We start from the raw sequence: 22647 nt of genomic DNA, 5'->3' as shown, positions 1-22647 counted from the left end.
GAAAAGGGAAATGACTTAAGGAAAAAAAAGTTTTTTTTTTGCACACCTATCGACCACGCCAACACTACAATTTGTGCATACTGTTCCAGTGACAGTTTTCTTACAACTAACACACGAAGTGTAGAACCACTTGCTATCGGGGACGTAGCTTATGGTGGCCTTGCAAGTGTACATGGTCCCCTAAACAAACGCAATAAAATAAGGATGGTGGTTGTTCAAATGAACATAACAATCAATAACAGGGCCACACATTTTAATCACCCAGCAAATAAATAATGAAGTGCGTGCGCAGCGTGCGCGCGTGGGGAGGTGGGAGCACATACCTTGCATGAGTGATCCCTACCCATTTCCTTCAATTTACCAATGTCAACCCGCCTATCAATGAGAAGGTCTTGCTCAGAAATTCCGCCAGATTGACCAGAGTCTTCCAATTCAACAACTATTTTCTTTGTATCGAAACTGAGAAACAAATGTAACTCATCAGCTATCACCAAAAAATCATAGGCCTAAAGCAACTGATAAGTAAACCATGCTTTAAACTTTGTGTAATGAGCAGTGGACTGCAGTAAGGATTGGTCCATAGTTAAGGATGGGACGCAATCAGCAGGACAAAAAAATGGAAAAAAAAAAAGAAAAAGCATTCCCTAGGAATCTATTAAATGGCGAGGAAAAAGAAAAGCAAACAAACAATAATGGTTTCACTATCACACAAACATGGCTGAGAGAGGGAGCTGATGTCCCTAGAGAAGAGATTCTCGTTTTCGTTACGAATTAATGAAAAAGCCATTGAGGAGAGAACCAGATGGGAGGGGGGTTGTTTGATATATGGGATGATATTTGTCTTGCCTATCTCTTGCTTTTCTGTAGTTTCTGTGTCGTCGGTGGGAATATGGAAAGACTTGGCTATGGGAATATGTTGGTTCACATTGGGACTTTTCTGATGTTTTGTTTGGCTCCTTTATGGATCTTCAACTTTGCTTTGTCAATATCGATCGACTTTGAGGTTTTCGGGGATGATCCGGGAGTGACAGGAGTAGTTCTGCTACGCCTTTGGTTTAATGTATGGGGGTGTCCGGAGGATCCAGGTGAGAAAGAGTTACAATTTACCTTGAATAAAGCATCGGGTAGCCCGCCGGACGGATTTGCATACCGCTTTTCTATTGTTGGTGTGCGCTTGCCCAGGTGCTAGCCCATCGAGGCTAGGCATGGTAAACGCCCAGGGTTAGCTGGTTTTCAAAAGGCTTTGATTGTCCCGACAGCAATTACCCATAGTGATGGAAGAGTCTTATGTGAGAGGTAACAACAACAGATTAACACCGCCTACTCCATCATTTATACAAAGAGAAGGGGGTGTAGCGAAAGCGTCCATTTGAATCTAAGTCTGAATGTGCGGGGAGATAAACTTGATTTTTCATTGACCACAAGTATATTCAGAGTAGAAAATGGGAGGAATGAAAACGATCCGAGAAATTGTTGGCGTTAGGAGGCATCTATACTTTGCCGTGAGCATTAGAACTCGGGGGCTTTCGAGAGAAGTTCAAGGTTTAAGCGACTATTAAAGAAAAGGAAGGAGGCTATCCGAGAAGATATCGATTGAACTTTTTAAAGGGGTATTTAAAGTCGAGGCGTTTGGTCCGGCCGTTTTGAGATGGTAGTGATTCACACAATGCAAGAGATAGGGAAGTTGGTCCGATCCAAAGCTTTAGGGGAAGAGCCAACGGTTTTGTGGTAACTAACGCTTTGGGGGGGTATATAGTTGTACATGTATTTCGTTCAGTTTCTAATTTCATGGTCCCTTTCTTTACTTATCTATATAAGTTGGCTAAGGTAAATGCTAGGTACAAACAAAAGGAACGTAACATTACATGGATGAGATAATGCAATATATTTACCTCTGTTTTAAAGTCCTTCACATCCCGGATATCCATGTTTATATAAATCTTGGTGCCACTAAGGGTTGATGCCCAAGCTTGCCTACAACACAAAATAATTAAATTCAAATTCAGACACTCATTTTAAATAGCAACAAAGGTAGGCAGACAAAACAAAATGAAATAAACAACGAAAATCACCTCGGTAGTAGCCTGCCTTTAGGGACGTCGCAATGATCACTACGTTGGGTTGTTTCATCGGTCTTCGTGAATGATTGATGTCATACCTTCCCACAAAGTAATTGGCAGCTCCAAACTTAAATGAAAAAAGAAAAAGCTTCCCCAGAGGCTAACATGATACAGGGAGAGTGAACAAACAGAGCCGGCGGGGAAAAAAATAATGGGATCACTACCTTTTATTCATGATAACGACTTCTTTTAAAAGTTTCCCAGCGGCTATTCTAGCTTTGCCAACCTTTGTCAATACACCAATCACGCCTATGAGAAAAGTTAGTCGGCTTGCTTTTAGTGGGCATATTGTCAAACTCATTTAACTTGAACATGTGCTTTGAGATGTCATTGGCTTCTTCATTCGCGATCTTGACCAATGTCCCCTCTTTGAAATGGATCTTGTAAGCATTGTCGACGGCGGTAGTCCTTCTAAACGCAACGTCAAACTTCTCCAAGGTGTAGATGTTGCCCTCTCCGACAAAGTCTTCCTTGACAATGCTATCGAAATATTGGAAATCCTTTTCGAACAAAACGGCATGGATTTGATAACCCTGAGCGCAAGATGAAAATTAAGCAAGGTGAATACAAAGACGACATTTTACGGCATGAATAACAAAACGGATATACCATTATATTGAACAACACATTGAATACTCTATTCGCAACAACCCATATCCCGCGACAAATCATATGTGTCAAGCACGCCTAAATGAATGGGCTACACCTCCCATGTTAATTAGTGCAATCAATGATGGCATAGAAAGGAATCGGATAAAGTAAAAAAAAAATAGACCAAAAATAAATGGAACTAAAGATTCCAATGGACAGGGGATAAAATATAAAAAGCATAGCGATCTAACGGGTAGGATTGATATGGAAAAATAAACAGCAAAGACCGTTACATAATAAGATGAATCACTTGAAATAATAAGCAACTTTAAAATAGTTATAATGAGAAGAAATAAAAAAGCAAACTTTGGAAAATATATATACAAAATACTTATTAAAGGTTATACCATTTAACATTGGAGAAAAATTTGGGAGGATATGATATAGTGGTTTTTGAATATTACATCATATCCGATTAACTATCCCACTTAGTCTATATGACAAAACCATACAGATATCTCATTGATAAAACGTTTTGTACAACGACTTCGTAGGTTGACAATCTTTTTTTTCCAACCCAAATCCAACGTGATATTCAGTGTACCTTAGAATCGAAAGCATGACAAATTCAATGCTAATAGCGCAATTCTTCTTCGAATTAATGGGTTTCCACATCCGGGTGACTCGGACCCTAATCTTCCATCGGTCCGTTCGAGTGTGAAGTTTGTCGAGATCGGTGAATTGCTGATTCGACATTCTCGCCAAAAGCTATCATGTGGAAAATTAAAAATGTCAAACCATGAAAATGGTAAACACGACAAAATGACTCAAAAGCAATAGGGAAAAAGACCCAGCTCGGTTTAAGACCCATCTAGGAAATACATACGACATAAACCTGGTCAAGAGTTTATACGGTACACATACACTTTGATTAATACGCCCCCCTTGATTAATTACACTACACTTTCTCAGACTAAGTCGGGTAGTTGCATGCTGCCATTCTCAATAACGGTAAAAGCGGATTACAGAACTAAGAAAGAACTTAAAAGAAGACCAACTATTTTGATATGAGTACTTTAAGGAACTAAATTGTTATTCATTTGTTTCCTTTCCTTTTTTTTCCTTCTTTTCTTGAATGATCTGGTAATTCTTGTCAAAGTGTTTCTAGTCGCTGGAATGTCACCCCAAAGCAGGGGCGCAGGTCAATATTACTAATATTTGTATGCCTTTTGTGCATTGGGATGGATTTGACCCATGTGCAAGCCCTTAATGCACACTTCGCTGAATCCGACGATAAGTCATACTTAGTCACTTCAAATAGGATCCAAATCTGGTGGAAAATGACGGGAAAGAAAAGAAGAGAAGAAAGTTATATAGAAACTTGAACAAAATGAACCGCACAAAGGATTATGGTAGGCAAATGAAGACATTTACTTGGTATAATAATTACATAAGAACAATAAGAGGATCATGGTAGACCTGGCCACCCATGGAAATGTTGACTGGATAGTGGAAGAATAGAGAATGTATCAAAGAGGATCATCAAGGTAGATATCTCAAACTTGAGACCACTTTTGCCCAAAGGGTCAAGAGGTAGGGGAAGCGATGGTGGGTGAAAGAAGCTTCAACCAATCGGGTGGCTAAAAGAGCGGAAACCGTAAAAGGAAGAGCAAAAAGAACAATGTAGGGAGCTCGAAGAAGACAATGATGGTGGTGTTGAAGACACGAAGTATGACTAACGGTAGAAACACGGTTGTTTCAAGTATGTCCACAGAGATTAGAGGGTGGAGATGGGTCATATAATATCTTTTTTAAAGTATATTCATTACTCCTCGAAGAACCCAAGATTAGGTCAGTAATTTTTTGCAAGTAGATAAAGGAGGAACCAAAAGAATGAGAAGTGTCCTTGCACACCAACAAAGAAACATTCGCCAAAGATAAAGATTTGATCTCAACAATGATGTATTTGGATTAGCCTATTGTCTATGGAGGTCGAAATCCTTAAAAAGATTTCTAGATACCGTGGAGTGACTCGTGAATTGATCAAGCTTTATTACACGCTTGAAAGCTTGAAAAAATTTCAAAGTGTTTTAGAATTAGAGAGTCCAAAATATAATTTCAAAGATAACAGAGTGAAAGAAGGTAGGAGGTGTACAACGCCAAAATATGGTCAAGTTAAATGACGTCATAGGGTGGGATCGAGGTGTTTAGGGTCCCCGAAAGGAGATGTTCAAATTGAAGAGGATGATTTACCTCTTCAACATAAGAGCAAAACAAATTAATGAGTGGAGCGTTCCAAGAACTTGTTTACTACTAAGATTATGGGTAATTTTTATGCATGAGATAGAGATAAAGGAGGAACCGAAAATAATGAGAAGTAGTCCTTGCACACCAACAAACAAACATTCTCACAAAGATAAAGATTTGATCTCAACAATGTTGTATTTGGATTAGCCTATTGTCTATGGAGTGTCGAATCCCTAAAAAGATTTCTAGATCTTGTGGAGTGACTTCGTGAATTGATCAAGCTATTACACGCTTGAAAGCTTGAAAACAGTCAAAGTGTTTTAGAATCGAGAGAGTCCAAAATATAATTTCAAAGATAACAGTGTGAGTGAAAGAAGTAAGGAGGTGTACAAATCAAAATATGGGTCAAGTCCGGCAATCGGCGTCGTAAGGGTGGGAGGTTCAGAGGTGTTTAGGTCCCCCGAAAGGAGATGATCAAAGTTGAAGAGGATGATTTACCTCTTCAACATAAGAGCAAAACAAATTGGCAATGAGTGGAGCAGCCCAAGAACTTGTTTACTACTAAGATTAGGTCAGATTTTTTGCATTTGCAGAGATAAAGGAGGAACCTAAAAGAATGAGAAGTAGTCCTTTGCACACCAACAAAGAAACATTCGCCAAAGACAAAGATTTGATCTCAACAATGTTGTATTTGGATTAGCCTATTGTACATGGAGGTCAAATCCTTAAAAAGATTTCTAGATCTTTGTGGAGTGACTTCGTGAATTCGATCAAGCTTATTATCTTGAAAGCTTGAAAACAAATCAAAGTGTTTTTAGAATCGGAGAGTCCAAAATATAATTTCAAAGATAACAGAGTGAAAGAAGGTAAGGAGGTGTCTGGCGTCAAAATATGGGATACCGTCCCGCAACTGTCGACGTAGTGGGGTGGGAGGTTGAGGTGTTTAGGTCCCTCGAGAAAGGAGATGATCAAAGTTGAAGATGATGATTTACCTCTTCAACATAAGAGCAAAACAAATTGGCAATGAGTGGAGCAGCCCAAGAACTTGTTTACTACTAAGCAAGGCTTTAAATGTCCCAATGTGAGACTATACTAACATTTCAACAGGCTTCCCCACATATGGCGTGGCTTGGAGTCAACGGGCCCTTAAGGCTAAATACTAAAATAGTTGTTCTAATACCGTATAAAATTTTGGAGCATCCAATTCAAAGCCAATTGGCAGTGAGTGGAGCAGTCCCAAGAGCTTTATATACTACTATGCAAGGCTTTATGTGACCTGCATGAAAGCGTACTAAAATCTCAACGGCATCTATGGGGCCTACAATTCCTCTTATAGCGCTTCACACACTTTCAATTTTAACTGTTGTTACTTGGTCCTCCACTCCTCCCATATTGGCTTTGTATCTTGGAAGAAGTTTTGTTGAACATCAATCCTGCCGTCTTGAATTTGTCATATTGAACTTGAACTGTTATATTGTGATGATTTGTTCTTATCTCATATCTCAGATATTCTTGTGTTTTGCACGAAGAATATGATCCGTAAGAATGATTTTTATTAAACACCCTCTTGATACATATCCGCTTTCTGGGTTCCAACTGTTTAAACACTCCTCTAATTGTTTTATAAAAAATCAGGATCTTGAAAACAACTTGGATATGGAGATTGGCTTATCCAACCTTGGAATCAGAATATGATGTTTCTTTAACTATTCGGTGATAAATTAGTTCATATTGCGCTTTCCAAGTTTTTTTTTTTATTATCTTTTATATAGCTTTTCCAAGCTCTTATATACATATCCAACATATTATTTTTAGCAAGCTTGGTGTTCCAATAAAGACAACAATTTATGCTAATGTGGTTGAAGATCGCTTTAATGGATCATCACCGTTAGACCTCTACCTATTGGGACCTCAGTTAGTGGAAAGGCTCTATTTAAAAATTTATATTGGAAATTTCTACCATGCTTTAAGTGTAGTTTTACTCCTATTTCGATACACGAGGAAAAGCGATTAATGAGCACTTTTTGGTGTCACAATCCTTGAGGAGTTTCACCTTTGCTCAAAGCAAATTTAAGGTGTGATTAGCAACATTTGGGTCGGATGTGTTCCGTATAATATTGTGTCCAATCTCGAATCCCAAATACCCAAGATTGGGAAATATATTAAAAGATGTGACGCTAAGATTGTTTGTTAGCAGTTACAAATGGTAATCGGGTTACCAGAACGCTTAACATATCTCACAAACACCTTAACTTAAAGCCGAAGCCACGATAAACGACTAAAACTGTCAAAATGTTTTGCAACATATTTAATTACGTCAATTGGATTTCAGAACATATGGGCAATCAACATAAAATGCCGTAAATGGCACATGCATCATATTCGCAAGCGACAACGATGCGTAGGCCAATTAAAAAGATAGACACAAATAGATAATTACGTAAGGTTAAATGAAAAACTAATTTAAGGGAAAGCAAATTGAATCATGTAACCTGGAAATCGAAAAACTAATTGAAGGGAAAGCAAATTGAATCAAGTAAAGAACCCGCTGGAATCCCGGCGTAAGAGTTCATAAGGCGAGCGCAAATCTTGGCGAGAAACAATGGCGAGAACATGAATTGTTAAATGAACAATTAGAAAATCATGTAAATTTTCGGATATCCTGGGGTATTCTTCAGCCAGTATGATCATCTTTATAGGACTTCATCAAATAATTAAGCTAACTTCCTTGAGCATTTGACATGTATGGAGTTTTGAAAACCCAGCGAAGGTGTTGTCCATAATATCTGAGTGGGAGGCAAAATGTAGAGAAGTGTGAGTGTCCCCGCCACCCGCAGCCGGCAGCCGTGTTATCCCCGATACTATCGCAGCAACATTGTGTAATATGGCCTTGACTGCGGCCAGTGCGCAGCAATTGTGTTGTAGAATAACGTTTTTTCCCGGCCCCGCACCATTTTAGGAAGAAAGTCTTTCCCATATTGTTTTGCTTTGAATGTTATCTCGGTGTGGGCATGAAGTTGTTCAGCATTCAGCGTTCCCAAATTTGCATTGCCTCTCTTGTTCAAGACCGTCTTTACCAATTCCCTCTGCTCCCAAATAAAGTACATTCCCACCCATTTGGTCCCGATCTTTTTGGTTGTGGCATGTCTGGGAAGTTAAGATAAAAGTAATTCTTGAAAAGCAACTTGTTAATTAGGAACAAACCATAACGACTATTTCCTCATAGTTGGACTATGGTTGTTAAACTTGGAACGTATCATGTGAGCATAAGATCATCACAAATATGCGTAGAAAATTCTCCATAGTGTTCTTGTTGGGACTGGTTGGGGAGCATTCCAAAGGATTACGGTGAACAACTGCTGCTAGATTGGTATCCGGTCTTCATCAGCGGCGCCTCTACATGGGCATTCCCTCCACTGCCGCCGGTTTCGAGAGTCCCCATTAAGCATCTTTGCTTTGAGCGTGTCATGCTTCAAAGCAGATCAAACTGCATCGAAGATCTTCAAATGATGTTGGTCCTCTAACAGTGGTAGGGCTTAAGGAGGTAGAAGCGTTCTCGGCATTTGGATTTGCAAAGTACATTCTCCCAATAGCATAACGTGGTCCCTTAGTTTCCAAATCTTTTTATCTCTTTTCCGGACATATCGTAGGAACTCCCGGTAAGTATATATACAGAACCAATCTTGACCGCAACATTTGAAGAAAGGTTAGAGTTGATCTACGATTTAAAGCTCTGGCGGCGCTAGCCCTTGACTCCTTTGCATTGTAAACAACTTCGATGCATCCGCTCCAAATGAGCGCAACCTTTCAGCGTGGTAACTCTTTGTCGCGAGAAGAACGAGAAGCGCCATGCAACGGGAGGGTGGCGGACATACCGTGCATCAGATATCTTGTTTGATCTCATCACGGTACCACAATAACCATAGTTGCCCTATCATGCCCTTTGTAAATGTATTTAACTGCACGAACCGATGCACAAACTTCAACATTTTATATGGCGGTTGAGCGACTTCGATAAGTGGGGGTTGTAGGGGCGACATCACCGGTTATCAACTGCGATCGCCCGCGCACCTCATATCGTTACGGTGTTAGCGATGCATAAAGCTGGATATCAACTTGATCCATAGTAGTTTCATCATGTAAGCGGGGGTAATGTTTTGTACAGCGACCATTCTCCATGCGGGGGCCTTTGGATTTTAGGTCCACATGGGCGTGTGCCATACACCTCTTCTTTCATCTCGAAAAAGATTAGGTTAGAGATAGGGTTTGGGAACTCGAGAAACAATCTTATTGACTTGATTGGCATTCGGATCTTATCGGGTTGCTTGGAGGAAGATGATGCGTAATGTGGTGATCCTCGTTTTTGGAACTTCGATAGTGTAGGCGGATGCGGCTTGTTAAGCCAAACAGCCGTTATTTTTATCTCTTCCATTATTGCTTTCCTTTTCATTTTGAATACCGCGGGCAACCACCTCGTCTGTCGGGGGATCACGGTTTGGTGTGGTTTGAGAGCTCTTATGATTTCTGGCCAATTTGGATTTCTTAGCATTTAACATTAGGAATACATCACGGGTGTTTGTTGTATCGGCGTAATGGCCATTGAGTCTTGGTAGATCTCATACATATGTCTTGGGCTACCGGTGTGAGATGATGGGAGATGAAAGCGGCCTGACTTGATCAAAAGCGGGCCGTCTGCTGCGATATCCGTCAAACCATTGTACACTTCATACGAAGGTTGTCTTGATTCATCGCGAATATAAGCGCCTTGGCGATTTTGTTCAGTTACAGCCCAAGCATCAACTATCCATTGTTGGTAAGGGGCCTCCCCGAGTATGGAAAAGTATTGGTTGGACGGTCAAATAAGCGGTATGAATAATCTGTACTTGCGTTAGTCACGGCATCACTTGGGCAATTGTTCTTGACATCCCATTATGCGCCAAATCGGTGCTTGACCAAGGTCTCCTCTAGGAAAAAAGTACATAATGAAGAGGTGTATAAGCGGGATGACATTCACTTATCCTCTCTAGTCCACCTTCTTTGTAGTGAATAACGATGTCTCGTAACATATCATACTTTGTCTCATCACCGGGTAATACCACAGCGATTTCAGAAGTTGCCGGGAGATTATATCGGCGGCGATCCGTTCCTGGAGTGTATTGTATGAAGGCTGGTATATTGTTGTCCGCCGATGCACTTGAACTTAAGACCTCATGTGCATTTTTGAAAAACTTTGACCACGATTTGCACGTACCAAAACACCTTGTACAATACTTAGCACCTCCTTTAGTAAATGCTTATTGCGTTGTTTGTCGATAATCTAAAGCGGCGCCCGGCATCATAAATGTATAAGCTGGGTGTATTTTGGGTCGACATGTTCATCGGGTAAAAGTGATCAATCTTATGGCGAGCTCTCCATGTATAGTGAATGACTTTGGGCCACGTCCTTTCAAGATTCGGTCATTTGCTTTAACGCCAAAGGCGGTGAATGCATTGCAAGCATTATATCCCGAATGTTCTTCCGAAAATCGCGTGCAAAGCCAATCGTTACCTTGAAGAGTGATTCAAGTGGAGGGGGATGGATCAAGTGAGGCGTTTTATTTTTCCTTGAGAGGCGGCATGATCCGAATAAAGGTTTTTAGTTGAACTGGATAGTTGCTCTGCGCTCAATGTAAAAGCGAAGCAAGGCCCGACATTGAACATCTAGTTCCCCAAGGTAATGGCCTTCGACCGGGATAGAAGGCAGTGTTTCGGTTGGATTTTCAAGTTCGTCAATGTCATAGTATTCTTCGTCAGAATATTCGGATGCTTCTTCAGAATTTTCCTCGGGCCTAATAGCGCCTTGAGCGGGAACAACCGGCTCACTACTGTTTGGAGGCAAATTGTTTGTGGAGCTAATTTCGGTTGGGAAAACACAATTAGTATAGTAATTTATAATTGGTCATTACGGAAATATTTAAGTTTGGACATGCTACTTACATGTTGCTCGTTAAGGAAAATGACCCAAGATGAAAACCGGGGGTGAAGTTACGTGTTGATAGAGGGAAGTGCTCATGCCGAGAGTTGCACGGAAAAGAACATCCACCATATGACGGTCGGCCGGTGCGAGTTGATGTACGGGGGGGAAAGAGTCTCGGCAATTACAATATGCTTTCCTTTATCTGCTTTCGGTGGTTGTAGTGAAATTTGTTGCATCGATAGAATGTCTGATGTTTCCACCTGTGAGGCCGTGAGTTAGGGAAGGAGGATATATCACGATCCCTTTGGGTGGCTGAAACTCTTAGAGCTTCCTCCCGTTGACGGCGTGCACGTTGAGCTATTGAGCCGAGAGGGTCCTAAGCGGAAGAAGGCGAATGCATGTTCCGTGTGGACATAGATGGCGCTGCTAGTCTGCTAGTTGATTGGCTTTTTGATTCACTGTGGACTGTAGCCTCATTAGATAACCGGTGTTGTGTTGATGAGTCTCCCATAGTTACATCGGATTCCATTGTGTGGGATAGTGCATTTGTTGTTGGTGTCTTTGGAGCAGGCCGAAATAGGCATTCGTTGGGGCTTAGGCAGATTCTTTCAAGTTTAAAGTTTGATTATAGATTAGAAAACCAATAGCATTGGGAATAAGTAGGAAAGCAATTACATGGAAAATCTGTTTTAAAAGGACATCTAACCTCAAGTTGGGCTGCTCGTTGGTTCTTAATGTACTCTTGTGCGGTTTCATTATGTATGTATGATGATGCTTGGGTGTCCATGGTTTCTATAAACGGTTTGATAAGATTGGGGTATTAGGTAAATAAGGACCGCGAGAATAATAATCTTGGCGTATATACAATTTGATGATAAGGTCCACGGAAAGCAAAATTATGAGACAACATCGTCAACTTACAGTTTAAAGTATAGTAAAATTGGGAACCAGCATTGGATTACCGAATGCTTAAAAAGACAATAATCCATTATAACGATAGCAATGAACTAACCTTGATTTCACTCAACTTGGATTAAGGTATGATTCCGCTGGAACGTAATAGAGAAGGACGTAATAATTAGCATCCAACACCTGATGTAATGAAAGACAAAATATGTTATCATTAAAATCAGTTCCTAGTGTGATGATATTCCTATGACTTGGAGTTCTTTGGATATTCCTATGACTTGGACCAATCAATGTACCAACTCCCAAAGCATCCCATCCAATATATGGCGTGACTATAATCCGGTAGTTTTTTCCATGAGGCGTATTTGTTGAATATAGAGAATAAACAATTGTTCGAGAATAAAAACTTACAAGTTGGAAGGCCTTGAAGCCAAAAGGCAGACGTCTTGTTTAGCTTTTGCAGAGCCACTCATTTCTTGATAGACTTCAACTCTGAACAAACCTTGACAACATCAACACTTTCCCTGGCCACTATTTCATCCGGTACTAATTCTTTGGGTGCAAAACCCGCTTTCAAGAGCCCGCCCCATTATCTGAAATTTGCATATGAGCGAAACCACATTAACAACAATCCAAATGAAGCACAAATGCACAATAGAAGTAAAACCCAATGATACACTTTCTAGATTGTGAACTCAAAACCCAAGGAAAAAAAAATAAATACAAGATTAACATAAGGAAAAGGTTTACATTATCCATTTCCAGAAGGATTTTTTAATTAGCAAAATCAAACAAAAACAACCAAAAGTGCATTCTAGAAGAAAAAGCGATTAGAGGCTGAAGTATGTAGATTTGCGATATTCAAAGTCCATGTAGCCAAGTGATGCGCAACATTGCAAAAATCACCTTGACATGAAACTCGAAATGTAAAATTCACAAATACGCTGAGCATGAAACAAAGATTAACAACAATCCAAATGAAGCACAAATGCACAATAGAAGTAAAATCCAATGATATACTTGCTGGATTGTGAACTCAAAAACCGAAGGAAAAAAGAAATATAAGATTAACATAAGAAAAAGGTTGACATTATTCATTTCCCGAAGGATTTTTTAATTACCAAAATCAAACAAACACAACCAAGAGTGCATTCTAAGAAGAAAAAACAGTAGAACTGAAGTACGTAGAAAACATTGATATCCAAAGTCCATACAGCCAAGTGATGCGCAACATTCAAAAAAAGTCACCCAAAGATGAAACTCGGTGTAATCACAAATACTTAAATTTGAGCCTTCCAAAGGGCTATTTGTCCACCAAAATTTAGCAGAGAGTATCCAAAGTTCTTTATAAGGAAAAATGAAAATCACACTTGGATCCAAAGTCTTTTAGTGAAAATCCCATTCAAGATGAAGACATGTGTGAAAAAATACAGGACAGTGTACAGGACATGATATAATCGGAATAAGAAGTGTCCTTAGCAAAAAAAGAATCGGAAGTAGCTGACAAACTTTAGATAGATGCTATACTCTTTAACTGTATTAGGCCAGGTGTTCTGAAACTGGATATCTTAGCTCCAGGACAGGGTGTGCTGGCTGCTGTAGCCCCAAATAAGCCGTGCATGGAAGTTGGCATCTATTCTTTGGTGACAGATTATGTACTATACTTAGGTACATCTATGGCGGAACCTCATGTGGCTAGAGTAGGCGCACATCTAAAATCCGTTTACAGGGATTGTTGCCCTGTAGTAATCTGTTTAGCAATCATGACCACCGCATATGCTACTGATAACACACACTGAACAATAAGAGATTCATGGACTGGATTGTCTGCTACAACTCTAAACTTGGGGCTGGCCATGTAAACCCCCATATAAGCTATGAACCCTGGGCTCATCTATGATATTTGATTTAAAGATTATGTTGAGTTCTTATGGAACCTTGGTTTACAGATCGGCCGGATGAGTGTTGTCATCAAGAAAAACTTTGGACTTGAAAGCGTATCATTTATCACGAGAATAAAACATATGTTGCATATATATATACTCGAAAATTGAGTGGTCGAGGGCACCACGGGTTTCAGAACCTGGTTTATGGCAACAATTCCATATGATTTGATGAACTAAATTAGCAGAGCCTTAAAAATGAGGATTAAGTAATACACGCAAAGGCTGAATTGTCGTGTCTTGTTGTTATCTGAATTTTTTCGATCTTGATCCAATTGCAAAAGATGAGCAGACTTGATTTTTCAGTCGAAAGCATTACGATCCTTCTCAACTTTATGCTTCTCTATCGGCAATAATTTTTCCTCGGATGCGATACAAAATTAGAGGAAAAAGAATCAACATCCGTGTTTTCAAATTTTACTTACTAAAACAGTTGGCATTGATCTGATGACACTCACAGAATATTCTTAAGAAGATGCTAACAATATGGGTGTAACACAATGTAGGAGAAAAAACACAATGTAGTTAAGACATGGTTAGTTAACCGTGTATAGTTGTTGTATAAATGAAGTGGTGACATAGATTGTATGTGCTCCATTAATCAAAAGCAAGATGTTTATTTCACGGATGGAATCATAAGCAATGAAAGGAAGGGTTCAAGTTAGCTTTTGAAATGGAGGTAAATTGGAAAACAAAAAAGTGATTAAGTAGTTGGAGGGGTCGTACCTGGTGAAAGCATGGGCTTAATCATAAAAGTTCAGTTAAAAGAGAACACTTAATTGTAATAATAATGCGCGATTCTGGCCCGCTTGTCGCTTTGTTTGAATTATAAGTTAGAGATTATAATGGAAAGGTAATATGTCACGGCTTAGCTTATCCGCATGCATTAATACAAAAAATGAGTTCCCAGCTTGATGATATTCAAATGACTTGGAGTTCCTATCACCTACTCCATCATAGGAACTGATGATTTGCAAGCAGTTTTGAATTCGATTGACTGGGCTCAGCTTAGAGAAGCATCGGGGGGGTAACGACTACTTGACTCCACCTCTTACTGGCATATTCCCTTAAAGTCAGGGATGAGTTGTAGCTAGAACCCTACTACAGTCCTTATGAGCATTTAACTTTATATCGGACTTTATAAATACATAATAAAAAAAATTTGCAAATGTTGTAATGCATTATTTCTAGCATGGAGATTATAGTCAAGTTCTGTTTTCTTAGGCATGGGATCGTACTGGGGCTGTACTGGTTCGTCCAAATGGAGAGTACCCAGATGAGATAGAGAAAGAGAAGTTGATTTCTACACTGGAGAAGTGTGGCATCAAGGAATGGGAGCCTTATATAGTTGATAACTGTTCATGTCAGGATCCGACTCTGGGTATTCCTGAAGGATCTAGATGGCATATTAAGATTGAAGTTAAACAGAAGAAACTATTTACTGTATAGAGAGAGTGAATGTGATACTGCAGGACTCCAAATTTAGGAGTTGTACATAATGTATCACAGAAAATGGAGAAACCATGAGATTCCTTGGTAAGGAACAGATGAAGATTATTGAATACTTGGTAAGGAACAGATGAAGATTAGTGGTTGAAGTTTTAAGCATGGGGGGATGACATGTTGCTGTTCTAGCATTAAGCCTCTACCAAGAGTAGGCCATGATAATATCAAGTTCATGGAAGCATGAAGAGATTTTGCTTAAAGATAACAAATTTCTTGTGGAGCTCAGTGTCAAGATAACAATGGCCTTCACAAGATTTTGGAGATCCGAGTTGGAATGCTTGGTCATTGCTTTAGTGGCCTACAATGAAAATTTAAGGCGGGAATGAGGAAGAAACGAGAACTTCGGGTTCTTGGTTTTGTTATCATGAAGAGCTCCTTACTCTCAAAGTTAAGCCTCGGTAGTGCTCTTTAAACTACATGTGTGCTAGCATAAGGAAGGCCGTGAAAACAGATTGTCATCGTTGTTCTCGAGAAAATTGAAACTTTGGAAGCTTGAGATTACTTCCATTTGCACCCTTGAGAAGATTGGCATTTCATAAGATCATTTTCTTAAAAAACACATGCTGCTGTGAATAATTGCAATAAAACACACTTGATCACGACACCAAATTCATTTGATTGAATCAAGGGAAATATAATAATAACGAGGAAGAACAAAAAGCAAACGTCAAAGAAGATACACCGACTATTAAAGCTAAGAACATTCTTGTAAGGTAATCAATTTGAATGTCTTTGGTAGTTGCTGGCCGTGCATCTTGCAATGGAATAGCCCTTGGGGTTGGTGGAGGCCACCAGTAGTGGTATTCCCTTACGCCGCAAGAAGACTTTCTAGCCCGATTTGGCCTTGACCACCAAATCGCAGTTTTGGCCATGACTTTCCATTATGTACATCAATCATTCTCTCCTGCTTTTTTTTTTTTCTTTGGTGGGTCCTCACGGATGTTTTCTTGGGGAGAGGCTTCTTTACAGGTGGCTTCAAATTGGAACTCCCAATCTTGAACGTCACCTTTGCATTGGGGCAAAATTAGTTTGGCAAGGTTTGTAGAGATGTAATCCTTTAATCAGCAAAATTAGTTAGGAAATTTAGTACCTTATTTAATACTTGTTTGCCTATTGTTTTATCAATGTCTTCTGGGAAAATCTTTTCGATGGTGAATGATTCATACTTGTCCTTGTCACTATAGTCGGTGACTCTAACTTGGAAAACATACTGCGTTCAAAGTACTGCAGTTCTTTCCTAAGCTGTAGCGGGCCATTTTCCTATACGGCGAAATACACAAGGTATAAGACAACAAAAATTTCATTAGATTAAAAAAAAAATGATGCACAATCTGGTAGTAGCATGCCTTTGAAATATGGACCAATTCTTTAACTGGCTTTTGGATCAAGTGTTCAGCGTTTTTATCAAAAGCAACAAATGTGGTGTCCCCCGATGAATCATTAACTGTCATTCGTAGCATATACCTGCATCGTCATTTTTTTTTACGGGACAAAACGAATAGATCATGGATGAGAGTGTGGACAGCACGATGGGAAAAGGGAAATGACTTAACGAAGGAAAAAAAAAAGTTTTTTTTTTGCACACCTATCGACCACGCCAACACTACAATTTGTGCATCTTTGTTTCGGTGGCAGGTTTTTTTACAACTAAACACGAAGTGTAGAACCACTTGCTATATCGGGGACGAGCTTATGGTGGCCTTGCAAGTGTACATGGTCCCCTAAACAAACGCAATAAAATAAGGATGGTGGTTGTTCAAATGAACATAACAATCAATAACGAGGGCCACACATTTTAATCACCCCAAATAAATAAATAATGAAGTGCGTGTAAAATGGCGTGCATGGGGGAGGTGGGAGCACATACCTTGCATGAGTGATCCCTACCCATTTCCTTCAATTTACCAATGTCAACCCCTCCTATCAATGAGAAGGTCTTGCTCGAAATTCCGCCCGGATTGACCAGAGTCTTCCAATTCAACAACTATTTTCTTTGTATCGAACCGAGAAACAAATGTAATTCATCAGCTATTCACTTAAAAATCATAGGCCAAAAGCAACCGATAAGTAAACCATGCTTTAAACTTTTGTAATGAGCGTGGACTCTGCATTAAGGATTGGTCCATAGTTAAGGATGGGACGAAATGTCAGGACAAAAAATGGGAAAAAAAAAAAAAGCATTCCCTAGGAATCTATTAAATGGCGAGGAAAAGAAAAGCAAACAAACAATAATGGTTTCACTATCACACAAACATATCGAGAGAGGAGCTGATGTCCCTAGAGAAGAGATTCTCGTTTGCTATTTAATTAATGAAAAAGCCATTGAGGAGAGAACCGGATGGAAGGGGGTTGTTTGATATATGGGATGATATTTGTCTTGCCTATCTCTTGCTTTCTGAGTTTTTCGGTCGCCGGTGGGAATATGGAAAGACTTGGCTATGGGAATATGTTGGTTCACATTGGGACTTTTTCGATGTTTTGTTTGGCTCCTTTATGGATCTTCAACTTGGGCTCTTTGTCAATATCGACTTTGAGGTTTTCGAGGGGATGATCCGGGAGTGGCGGGGAGTAGTGCTACAGCGTCTTTGGTTTAATGTATGGGGGTGTCCGGAGGATCCAGTGAGAAAGAGTTACAATTTACGCCGAATAACTGCATTCTTGTGGTAGCGGCCGGACGGATTGTGCAATGGCTTTTTATTGTTGTGTCGCGCTTGCCCAGTGCTAGCCCATCGAGGCTAGGCATGGTAAACGCTCCCAGGGTTAGCTGGTTTGCAAAAGGCTATGATTGTCCTGACAGGCAATTACCCATAGTGATGGAAGAGTCTTATGTGAGAGGTAACAACAGCGTATTAACACCGCCTACTCCATCTTTTATACAAAGAGAAGGGGTGTAGACAGCGTCCATTTGAATCTAAGCTGTAATGTGCAGGGAGATAAACTTGATTTTTCATTGACCACAAGTATATTCAGTAGTAGAGAAAATGGGAGGAATGAAAACGATCTGAGAAATTGTTGGCGTAGGAGGCATCTATACTTGCTGTGAGCATTAGAACTCGGGGGGCTTTCCAGAGAAGTTCAAGGTTTAAGCAGCTATTAAAGAAAAGGAAGGAGGCTATCCAGAGAAGATATCGATTGAACTTTTAAGGGGGGTATTTAAAGCTGAGGCGTTTGGTCTGGCCGTGGCTGAGATGGTAGTGATTCACACAATGCAAGAGATAGGTGAAGTTGGTCTGATCCAAAGCTTTAGGGGAAGAGCCAACGGTTTTGTGGTAACTAACGCGTTTTGTGGGTATATAGTTGTACATGTATTTCTGTTCAGTTTCTAATTTACTGGTCCCTTTCTTTACTTATCTATATAAGTTGGCTAAGGTAAATGCTAGGTACAAACAAAAGGAACGTAACATTACATGGATGAGATACGCAATTTATTTACCTCTGTTTAAAGTCCTTCACATCCTGGATATCCATGTTTATATAAATCTTGGTGCCACTAAGGGTTGACAGCCCAAGCTTGCCTACAACACAAAAAAAATTAAATTCAAATTCAGACACTCATTTTAAATAGCAACAAAGGTAGGCAGACAAAACAAAATGAAATAAACAACGAAAATCACCTCGGTAGTAGCCTGCCTTTAGGGACGTCGCAATGATCACTACGTTGGGTTGTTTCATCGTGTCTTCAGGAATGATTGATGTCATACCTTCCCACAAAGTAATTGGCAGCTCCAGCCCACTGAAAAAAAGAAAAAGCTTCCCCAGAGGCTAACATGATACAGGGAGAGTGAACAAACAGAGCCGGCGGGGAAAAAAATAATGGGATCACTACCTTTTATTCATGATAACGACTTCTTTTAAAAGTTTCCCAGCGGCTATTCTAGCTTTGCCAACCTTTGTCAATACACCAATCACGTCTATGAGAAAAGTTAGCTGGCTTGCTTTAGTGGGCATATTGTCAAATTAAATTTAACTTGAACATGTGCTTTGAGATGTCATTGGCTTCTTCTGGATTCGCGATCTTGACCAATGTCCCTCTTTGAAATGGATCTTGTAAGCATTGTCGACGGGCGGTAGTCCTTCATAAATGCAACGCGTCAAACTTCTCCAAGGTGTAGATGTTGCCCTCCTGGACAAAGTCTTCCTTGACAATGCTATCGAAATATTGGAAATCCTTTTCGAACAAAACGGCATGGATTTGATAACCCTGAGCGCAAGATGAAAATTAAGCAAGGTGAATACAGCACGACATTTTACCGGCATGAATAACAAAACGGATATACCATTATATTGAACAACACATTGAATACTCTATCCGGCAACAACCCATATCCCGCACAAATCATATGTGTCAAGCACGCCTAAATGAATGGGCTACAGCCTCCCATGTTAATTAGTGCAATCAATGATGGCATAGAAAGGAATCAGATAAAGTAAAAAAAAAAAAAATAGACCAAAAATAAATGGAACGAAAGATTCCAATGGACAGGGATAAAATATAAAAAAGCATAGCGATCTAACGGGGTAGGATTGATATGGAAAAATAAACAGCAAAGACCGTTACATAATAAGATGAATCACTTGAAATAATAAGCAACTTTAAAATAGTTATAATGAGAAGAAATAAAAAAAAGCAAACTTTGGAAAATATATATACAAAATACTTATTAAAGGTTATACCATTTAACATTGGAGAAAAATTTGGGAGGATATGATATAGTGGTTTTTTGAATATTACATCATATCTGACACTATCCCACTTAGTCTATATGACAAAACCATACAGATATCTTATTTGATAAAACGTTTTGTACAACGACTCGTGTAGGTTGACAATCTTTTTTTTTCCAACCCAAATCCAACGTATATTCAGTGTACCTTAGAATCGAGCATGACAAATTCAATGCTAATAGCGCAATTCTTCTTCGAATTAATGGGTTTCCACATCCGGGTGACTCGGACCCTAATCTTCCATCGGTCCGTTCGAGTGTGAAGTTTGTCGAGATCGGTGAATTGCTGATTCGACATTCTCGCCAAAAGCTATCATGTGGAAAATTAAAAATGTCAAACCATGAAAATGGTAAACACGACAAAATGACTCAAAAGCAATAGGGAAAAAGACCCAGCTCGGTTTAAGACCCATCTAGGAAATACATACGACATAAACCTGGTCAAGAGTTTATACGGTACACATACACTTTGATTAATACGACCCCCTTGATTAATTACACTACACTTTCTCGGACTAAGTCGGGTAGTTGCATTGCCATTCTCATATAACGGTAAAAGCGGATTGAGAACTAAGAAAGAACTTAAAAGAAGACCAACTATTTTGATATGAGTACTTTAAGGAACTAAATTGTTATTCATTTGTTTCCTAAACTTTTTCCTTCTTTTCTTGAATGATCACGGTAATTCTTGTCAAAGTGTTTCTAGTCGCTGCAATGTCACATGTGTGTGCCGGGGGGCAGCAGGGTCAATATTACTAATATTTGTATGCCTTTTGTGCATTGGGATGGATTTGACCCATGTGCAAGCCCTTAATGCACACTTCGCTGAATCCGACGATAAGTCATACTTAGTCACTTCAAATAGGATCCAAATCTGGTGGAAAATGACGGGAAAGAAAAGAAGAGAAGAAAGTTATATAGAAACTTGAACAAAATGAACTGCACAAGGATTATGGTAGGCAAATGAAGACATTTACTTGGTATAATAATTACATAAGAACAATAAGAGGATTATGGTAGACCCGTCACCCATGGAAATGTTGACCTGGATAGTGGAAGAATAGAGAATGTATCAAAGAGGATCATCAAGGTAGATATCTCAAACTTGAGACCACTTTTGAAGAGGTAGGGGAAGTCGATGGTGGGTGAAAGAAGCTTTCAGCTTAAGTGGTTGGCTAAAAAGAGCGGAAACCAGAAAAGGAAGAGCAAAAGAACAATGTAGGGAGCTCGAAGAAGACAATGATGGTGGTGTTGAAGACCGAAGTCATGACTAAATGTAGAAAACGCGGTTGTTTCTGTTATGTCCACAGAGATTGAGGGTGGAGATGGGTCATATAATATCTTTTTAAAGTATATTCATTACTCTGGAAGAACCCAAGATTAGGCTGTAATTTTTGCGAAAATGGATAAAGGAGGAACAAAAAGAATGAGAAGTAGTCCTTGCACACCAACAAAGAAACATTCTGCAAAGATAAAGATTTGATCTCAACAATGATGTATTTGGATTAGCCTATTGTCTATGGAGTGTCGAAATCCTTAAAAAGATTTCTAGATACTGTGGAGTGACTCGTGAATTCGATCAAGCTATTACTGCTTGAAAGCTTGAAAACAGTCAAAGTGTTTTTAGAATTAGAGAGTCCAAAATATAATTTCAAAGATAACAGAGTGAAAGAAGGTAAGGAGGTGTACAACGTCAAAATATGGGCTGAAGTCTGGCAATCTGACGTCGTAAGGGTGGGAGGTTCAGAGGTGTTTAGGTCCCTGAGAAAGGAGATGTTCAAAGTTGAAGAGGATGATTTACCTCTTCAACATAAGAGCAAAACAAATTGGCAATGAGTGGAGCAGCCCAAGAACTTGTTTACTACTAAGATTAGGCTGTAATTTTTGCGCATGAGATAGAGATAAAGGAGGAACCGAAAATAATGAGAAGTAGTCCTTGCACACCAACAGCAAACATTCTGCCAGCATAAAGATTTGATCTCAACAATGTTGTATTTGGATTAGCCTATTGTCTATTGTGAAATCCTTAAAAAGATTTCTAGATTTGATGATCAAGCTATTCTTGCTTGAAAGCTTGAAAACAGTCAAAGTGTTTTAGAATCGAGAGAGTCCAAAATATAATTTCAAAGATAACAGAGTGAAAGAAGGTTTTGGAGGTGTCTGTACGTCAAAATAAAGGAGGCAACGTCGTAAGGGTGGGAGGTTTAGAGGTGTTTAGGTCATGAAAGGAGATGATCAAAGTTGAAGAGGATGATTTACCTCTTCAACATAAGAGCAAAACAAATTGGCAATGAAGCAGCCCAAGAACTTGTTTTACTACTAAGAAAATTTTTTGAGACGAGGATAAAGGAGGAACCGAAAAGAATGAGAAGTAGTCCTTGCAAAATTTGCCAAAGACAAAGATTTGATCTCAACAATGTTGTATTTGGATTAAAATGTGAGAAATCCTTAAAAAGATTTCTGGATCGTGGTGGTGACTCGTGGAATTCGATCAAGCTATTCTTTGCTTGAAAGCTTGAAAACATCAAAGTGTTTTTAGAATCGAGAGAGTCCAAAATATAATTTCAAAGATAACAGAGTGAGTGAAAGAAGGTAAGGAGGTGTACAAAATCAAAATATGGCCCTGACGTCTGGCAATCTGACGTCGTAAG

General features: G+C 39.4%; 1 protein-coding gene across 1 annotated transcript; it reads right to left on the bottom strand.

Moving 5' to 3' along the window:
• Window positions 1-15: 15 nt before the first annotated feature.
• On the bottom strand, window positions 16-19260 carry LOC147496009 (uncharacterized). The gene is made up of 5 exons (XM_086568507.1): window positions 19099-19260; window positions 18887-19005; window positions 18706-18787; window positions 324-459; window positions 16-180 (listed from the first exon to the last, which is right to left on the bottom strand). The coding sequence occupies exons 1-5, from the start codon at window positions 19218-19220 to the stop codon at window positions 16-18; spliced, it is 624 nt and encodes a 207-aa protein (XP_086424633.1). The 5' UTR covers window positions 19221-19260.
• Window positions 19261-22647: the final 3387 nt, after the last annotated feature.

Source organism: Coptis chinensis, chromosome 6 (assembly GCF_015680905.1).
Source record: "Coptis chinensis isolate HL-2020 chromosome 6, ASM1568090v1, whole genome shotgun sequence".
In the NCBI taxonomy this organism is placed as follows: Eukaryota; Viridiplantae; Streptophyta; class Magnoliopsida; order Ranunculales; family Ranunculaceae; genus Coptis; species Coptis chinensis.
The sequence above is the reverse complement of the archived record's forward strand: the minus strand, read 5'-3'. Positions and strand labels throughout refer to the sequence as shown.